The following is a 7349-nucleotide window of genomic DNA, read 5'->3' as shown; positions in this document are numbered from 1 at the left end:
ACCGTCCTTAGTTAGTTAGTTAACGTTAGCTAGTTCATTATCACAAAAGTGAGAACTGCTCTAGATTGGAAACTTACGTTAATGAGTGTAAAGCCATGTTGGCTTTATGGAAACGATATACAATATATGGGAAAGAATATAGTTCAGGGAAATAATCTAAACCTAGTTGTGCCTAGTTAAGACATAACGTTAGCTAGCTAGATTACGGTACTGTACTGTAGCTCATACAACGCCGACGGTCAAACCCGGCTTTCTAATATTTACGGTAATTAGCTATAGTAACGTTATGGAAGATATTCACAGAAAACCATCATTGTCTTCGTTATTCATTATTAGTATGTTATATTATTGTTATAAATGAGACATATTCAGAGCCAAACATCAACCCAACTTAACCTTTTTAACTGTTGTCGCATCCAAACTTGTCACCATCGTTTTCAGTTGTAATTGCGAAGTTCCCGGAAGAAGTCCAGCAACAACGGAGGTTCCTCGATGAACCCACCTTCTAACAAGTTCTTTGAAGAACCTTTTGGGGCTGTTTTTCATTGACCAAGAACCCTACGGTTCTTAGGGGATCTGAGAATAACTCCAGTTGAACCCTTCATTTTTAGAGTTGTAGTCGGCTCTATTTACTCTCAGATTCAAACATGCTGATTAGCATCAACGATCAAGTCAGCTGCTGCTGCTCCAATACAGTATGAGGTGAGACGGTGAACTGATGTTGAACCGGGCAGTCAGCTGCTGCTGCTCCAATACAGTATGAGGTGAGACGGTGAACTGACGTTGAACCGGGCAGTCAGCTGCTGCTGCTCCAATACAGTATGAGGTGAGACGATGAACTGATGTTGAACCGGGCAGTCAGCTGCTGCTGCTCCAATACAGTATGAGGTGAGACGATGAACTGATGTTGAACCGGGCAGTCAGCTGCTGCTGCTCCAATACAGTATGAGGTGAGACGGTGAACTGATGTTGAACTGGGCAGTCAGCTGCTGCTGCTCCAATACAGTAGGAGGTGAGACAGTGAACTGATGTTAAGCTGGGCAGTCAGCTGCTGCTGCTCCAATACAGTATGAGGTGAGACGGTGAACTGATGTTGAACTGGGCAGTCAGCTGCTGCTGCTCCAATACAGTATGAGGTGAGACGGTGAACTGATGTTGAACTGGGCAGTCAGCTGCTGCTGCTCCAATACAGTATGAGGTGAGACGGTGAACTGATGTTGAACCGGACAGTCAGCTGCTGCTGTTCCAATACAGTATGAGGTGAGACGGTGAACTGACGTTGAATGATAATGATTAAGTTAATACAAATGTATTAGTGAAACTGTTAAAAAATACTATATGGCAAATTAAATATATTACGGTATTGTTATCATATAGAAACATCATGTAATATTGTACATCATATTAAATATATTACTCTATTGTTATCATATAGAAACATCATGGAATATTGTACATCATATTAAATATATTACTCTATTGTTATCATATAGAAACATCATGGAATATTGTACATCATATTAAATATATTATGCTATTGTTATCATATAGAAACATCATGGAATATTGTACATCATATTAAATATATTACTCTATTGTTATCATATAGAAACATCATGGAATATTGTACATCATATTAAATATATTACTCTATTGTTATCATATAGAAACATCATGGAATATTGTACATCATATTAAATATATTACTCTATTGTTATCATATAGAAACATCATGGAATATTGTACATCATATTAAATATATTACTCTATTGTTATCATATAGAAACATCATGGAATATTGTATTAGCATCAAAATCCATCACCTGCTATGTAAAAGAGACAGAAGAATGCACAATGGTCAATGCTATCCAGGATCCCTGGGACATCCCTACCCTAAACCCTAACCTTAACCCCTACCATAACCATTTTAAACGTCAACTTCTGTTTGTAGCGTGGTTCGTTCTACGTTGTGTACTGTCTACCCGCAACCCCTACCGTAACCATTTTAAATGTCAAAGGCCCATCCTGGTAGATCTGAACCTAATTCAGCTTAGAGTGATCAGATGACAGAAGTCACATTTAGGTGCCAGGTGTAACTGAGGCCATAGATGCTCCATATCCATTACTTTGAGTGTTTTATATAATATGACTAAATGTGTTTCTTTCTGTGTTGCAGGGGCAGTAAAGAAATGGAACAGCAAGGCCACAGAACATGACATAAGCAGAGCTGTGGGAGACCACCTCAAGCCCCCTGGTAGAGCCGGGGGTGGTGTTTACCACTCCACCAGCAGAGCTGTGGGAGACCACCTCAAGGCCCTGGTAGAGCCGGGACACCTTCCTGTTCAAGTGAGCACATCACAACAAGGTGAGTCCAAAAATGTATTGGATGCTGCTCTATAAATGATGTACTATGTCAGGGAGATGTGTATACTGTAGCTAAGAAAGTAATACTAAGTGTATGTTGTGTAGTAAGGTGTTAATAGCCCATGTGCCTCACACGAATAATTTGGTCCCTTTCCCCTCTCATAATTTAGCCTACTGCTCTGACTTGGTGCTGCACATGTAGACTATAGCCTTTAGAGAAATGTCATCATCAAATATTGTAAGAGCTTTCAAAGTCTGCTTACATAGAGTTATGACTTGGTGTACAGGGAGAATACTGTAAGAGCGGCCCATAATCAACATTTCTAAAGTGCTGAACAAACGGTTATATTGACTGCGTCCGTCCAGCTCTCTCATTAATGTCTTCATCAAAATTACGGATTGCCTGTAGTCCACTTGTTGTCCCCTTATGCCATAGTTTGTACATCTCAATTGTCAGTAGAAACCACATTTGTTTAAGCAAGTCAGCCATATCAGCCATGTTTTTTTTTAAAGGATTCACTCCATGGTGCTGAAAAGAAAGCTCTGCTGTTGGGATAGCTTTATGTCGACCATAACAGTTTGTGGGCACTGTTTGTCAAAGTTATAGTGCAATTAATGTATTGTTTAGTGTAGTGTAGTGGCTTTGCTGGAATTCATCTAAAACATTTTGGGAGAGTTTTCCCCACCAAGATGTACATGCTGCAATCACCACTGGGTGAATTATAACACATCATCTATGGTTGATTCTAAATGAAACAGTCAACTCTGTTACAGTCAACCCTGTCACTTTATTTGGCACTTAATAGGCACTTGCTATAGTATGTATTTTTTTTAAACTTTTGAGATGGGAAAACATGTGTTTTATTAAGTTGAACATGTGCTCTTTATGACAGAATGTTAGAATTAGGTGAAATAAAAGTTACACTCCCCAAAAGGTGCTCAACTGGTGGAATGACCCAAGTACTGAACTGGAGGTGGGGGAGCTAACGATGCGTCTACTGTTGCTCTCTCCTCAGATTCTTAGAGAAGCTATTTCAATCTGATATTTCTCCTCTGGTCTAAAATAGATGTGTATAGAGGACTCCTCTCTAATATAACATGTCACACATTGTAGCAAACTGATGGAATGTTAGGTGTCTCATTGAAAGTCTAACATCTACCATGACTACTGGATGTTTCAATTCTAATGAAATAACAAAACAATCCACACCGTAACAACAATATTGCTTTTTAAATGTAATGCTTTTATTAAAACGTAAAACTTTAATAACAAAAATGACATCGTCAAACATCACTGGCCTGACTTGAGTAGCTCTGTCCGGGGATGGAGCCAGTAACTTAGCTGCTACCGGTCCGGTCCAGGCTACCTGCAGACCTCCTCCCAGACCTCCTTTTCAGCACCTCCCCTTAACAGGTGAGGTGGTGGAAATGATCAGAGTTGCGTTCAACTTGAATAAAGATAAGAAACTCTGGTTTGTGGAGCCACTGGTCTGAGGGGAGGACTTCTGTTTAAACCATTTCCATTTTTGGGATATTTTCTAGGACAGTAGAGGTGGTGAGCAGAGATGAATTTAATTAGGATAAAGATGAGAACCTCTGCTCTGGGGAGGAGAGTCACTGACCTTCGATGGTTTGTTGCCTGATAAAGAGGATACTTGCTGGCTTGAGGAGACGATCATGTTTTGTGGAGGAAATGTGGCTTGATGACTTAGAGGAGGAGGAATTATTGGGCGACACTTTTAATGACCAATGTAACCTCAGTGGAACTGTGGCTTCTTCGAGTTCCAGCTCTAGGCAGACAGCACGTCAGGAATGCTGTAAGACATCAGAGACAGGTAAGTATCTATATATTTACATGTGTGTTGCATGTACACTAAACCCTCACATTTGGATAATGTCACTTTTTAAAGTGACAACATATATATTAACAGTGTAAAACATGAATAGATGTTTAAACATTCTTTACCTCATCTTAATTCTCTTCCAGATGCCTGGCCTTTTCTTGTTCTTGGAGGTTGGCTCTGATGTTTCAGCCTCTTCTGGAGCTTCTAGCTGCTGGCTGTCTGGCCCCCCCTGTTGGTTCTCTGGCCACTCCTGCTGGTTCTCTGAACTCCCCTCCTGGATCTCTGCCCATGCCTGTTGCCTCCTTGGCCTTTCCTGGTGGCCATCTCCAGATCCAGTGGGCTGTGTTGTCTCCAGATAATCGTGGCTGTGTTGGGTGGTTAGACAACGGGTGTTGATTTGAGCATCAGCCTCCAGATTCATCTGCTCCAGGTAATGTCCCTTCATCTTCCCCCTCTCCTCCTTCAGTTTCTGATGAGTTTGTTTTTTAAGCAGGGACTGCTCTCTCCACTGCTTATTAAAATCCTCCATCTTCTTCCTTCTCTTCTCAGCCTTCAGCAGCTCCTTCCTCTTCTCCCTCTCTCTCTCTGCCCGTGTCATGGTGGCTGTTAGCCTTGTGTGTCCAGGGATGGCTGGTAGGGGAGAAGAAGTAGAGTTCACATTCAACTTAGGGATCTGGTATCAACTTAAATGTAATGGACACAGGGAATGAAGAATAGAAAACACAATTTAATCTCAATGATTCTTTACTCTTTTCAGTTGAGCAAGGCATGGAATTTGTCAATAAAGTGCAATAATTCCCATCCCGAATTGACCTGACCCTAAGTTGAACATGAGTCCCGAATGGCACCTATTCTTTGTATAGTGCCAGGGCATATGTGATCGCTTAGGGCCGCATGGCCACTAGTAGCCCCCGGATCCCCCCAAAACACGTTTTTGTGTGTGTTTTTTAGGAACTCTTTCTGGGTCTCTACTTAGTCTTGAGAGTTAGACTAGTAGATGACACAACTCTATCTGGGTCTTTTTATTTTTATTTTTATTTTACCGTTATTTTACCAGGTAAGTTGACTGAGAACACGTTCTCATTTGCAGCAACGACCTGGGGAATAGTTACAGGGGAGAGGAGGGGGATGAATGAGCCAATTGTAAACTGGGGATTATTAGGTGACCATGATGGTTTGAGGGCCAGATTGGGAATTTAGCCAGGACACCGGGGTTAACACCCCTACTCTTACGATAAGTGCCATGGGATCTTTAATGACCTCAGAGAGTCAGGACACCCGTTTAACGTCCCATCCGAAAGACGGCACCCTACACAGGGCAGTGTCCCCAATCACTGCCCTGGGGCATTGGGATATTTTTTAGACCAGAGGAAAGAGTGCCTCCTACTGGCCCTCCAACACCACTTCCTGCAGCATCTGGTCTCCCATCCAGGGACTGACCAGGACCAACCCTGCTTAGCTTCAGAAGCAAGCCTGCAGTGGTATGCAGGGTGGTATGCTGCTGTCTCTACTTAGTCTTGAGAGTTAGACTAGTAGATGACACAACTCTTTCTGGGTCTCTACTTAGTCTTGAGAGTTAGACTAGTAGATGACACAACTCTTTCTGGGTCTCTACTTAGTCTTGAGAGTTAGACTAGTAGATGACACAACTCTATCTGGGTCTCTACTTAGTCTTGAGAGTTAGACTAGTAGATGACACAACTCTCTCTGGGTCTCTACTTAGTCTTGAGAGTTAGACTAGTAGATGACACAACTCTTTCTGGGTCTCTACTTAGTCTTGAGAGTTAGACTGGTAGATGACACAATGTACCATTTAAACACGTGGTTGTTACATCAGCAGTATGTTTCTTGTTACGTCAGTCAGTCACTCAATTAGCCATGTCAGCTAACATATTCTTTACACAGTAGTTTTATATTGAAACAATGATGCAACATGATGACTGGTGTGGAACTGATGTGTGTAGAGGAGACTAAAGAGGATGATGTCATAAGCAGAGGGAAAACAGGTCTTACCTATGTGGACGATCTTATAGCCCTCCTCAGCTTCTCTCTGATAGGTTCTCTCGATCTTCTTGAGGTTCCTCTTCTCCCACTTCTTATTTATCCAGCCCACAGCTCTCCTTCGGATACTTTTATCAGGTGGGAGAATGTCCTCCTTGTCTTCTTCCTTTTCCTCCTCCTCCTCTAAGTCACCTCTCTTGTGCTTTTCAAGGAATTCCCTTCTTTCCTCTTCCACCATCTCCTCTCTTCTGTTTGCCTCTATTATCTCTCTCTCTCTGATTAAAGCTAAATGGCCTTTAACGGCTCTCTTTCTCTCCTCCTCTCTCTCTTCCTCTCTCTGCCTCTCCTCCTCTCTTAGTCTGAACATTTCTTTCTGTCTAGCAATTTCAATCTCTTGTTTTTTATCCTGCTCCTCTTGTTGTCTTGCCCTCTCCTGTTTTCTTTCCATCTCCAGCCGTCTTTCCTCCTTCTCCCTCCTGATTTGTTGTCCTCTTTCTATGTGTTCTCGTTCCCCCTTCAACACTTCTAACCTTCTCTCTTTACGTCTATTGAAGACTTCCCGTGCTTTTGCTTTAACATTAACTACTACATGTTTCTTCATGCTTACTTCCTTTGCTCTCTCTTCTCTTTCCCTGTACTCTTCCTCTGCTTCCTTAATCACTTCATGCTTGTCTTCCATCTCTCTCTCCTGTTCTATCTCCAGTTCATTCTGTCCCTCAATTTCCCCCAAAATATTTTTATGCCCCTCCTTTCTTCTTCCTGCTTCCTCCCTCTCTCTCATGATCATCTTTTCTTTCTCCATCTCTTTCTGTTGACGATCTTTTAATTCCATCTCTCTCTGATTCTCATTGTCTTTCTCCCTTTCTTTCTCCTTCTCCATTTGTTTTTGTCTCTCCTCTTGTTGTTGTCCTCTGTGTATCTCTTCTATCTCTCTCTGTGTATTGTTCTCCCTCTCTCTTTCCTCCTTCTCCATGTCAATTTGCTTCTGTTTACATCGTTCTTCTTCATTCTCGCTCTGTCTCTCTTCTTCTCTTTCCATATTTTTCTGTCTCTTCTCCATTCTCTTCCTTTTGATCTCTCTCTGTTTCTCTTTTTCACTCCCTCTTTCTTCCTCTTCCATCTCTATGTGCTTCTGTTTGC

General features: G+C 41.8%; 1 protein-coding gene across 1 annotated transcript; it reads right to left on the bottom strand.

The window, feature by feature from the left end:
* Window positions 1-3594: 3594 nt before the first annotated feature.
* On the bottom strand, window positions 3595-6995 carry LOC120042303 (trichohyalin-like). Its single transcript, XM_038987126.1, has 3 exons — window positions 6222-6995; window positions 4331-4838; window positions 3595-4179 (listed from the first exon to the last, which is right to left on the bottom strand). Exons 1-3 carry the CDS (start codon window positions 6988-6990, stop codon window positions 4155-4157), a joined length of 1302 nt encoding a protein of 433 aa, XP_038843054.1. The 5' UTR covers window positions 6991-6995; the 3' UTR covers window positions 3595-4154.
* Window positions 6996-7349: the final 354 nt, after the last annotated feature.

This window comes from Salvelinus namaycush, unplaced genomic scaffold, assembly GCF_016432855.1.
Source record: "Salvelinus namaycush isolate Seneca unplaced genomic scaffold, SaNama_1.0 Scaffold65, whole genome shotgun sequence".
Lineage (NCBI taxonomy): Eukaryota > Metazoa > Chordata > Actinopteri > Salmoniformes > Salmonidae > Salvelinus > Salvelinus namaycush.
The sequence above is the reverse complement of the archived record's forward strand: the minus strand, read 5'-3'. Positions and strand labels throughout refer to the sequence as shown.

Coding starts and splice junctions, on each gene's coding strand:
- LOC120042303 (XM_038987126.1), bottom strand. CDS start 6,990: ATGAGAGAGAGGGAGGAAGCAGGAAGAAGAAAGGAGGGGCATAAAAAT. Junction 4,839..6,221: donor CTATAAGATCGTCCACATAG/GTAAGACCTGTT, acceptor CTCCCCTACCAG/CCATCCCTGGACACACAAGG. Junction 4,180..4,330: donor TGGAAGAGAATTAAGATGAG/GTAAAGAATGTT, acceptor GATGTCTTACAG/CATTCCTGACGTGCTGTCTG.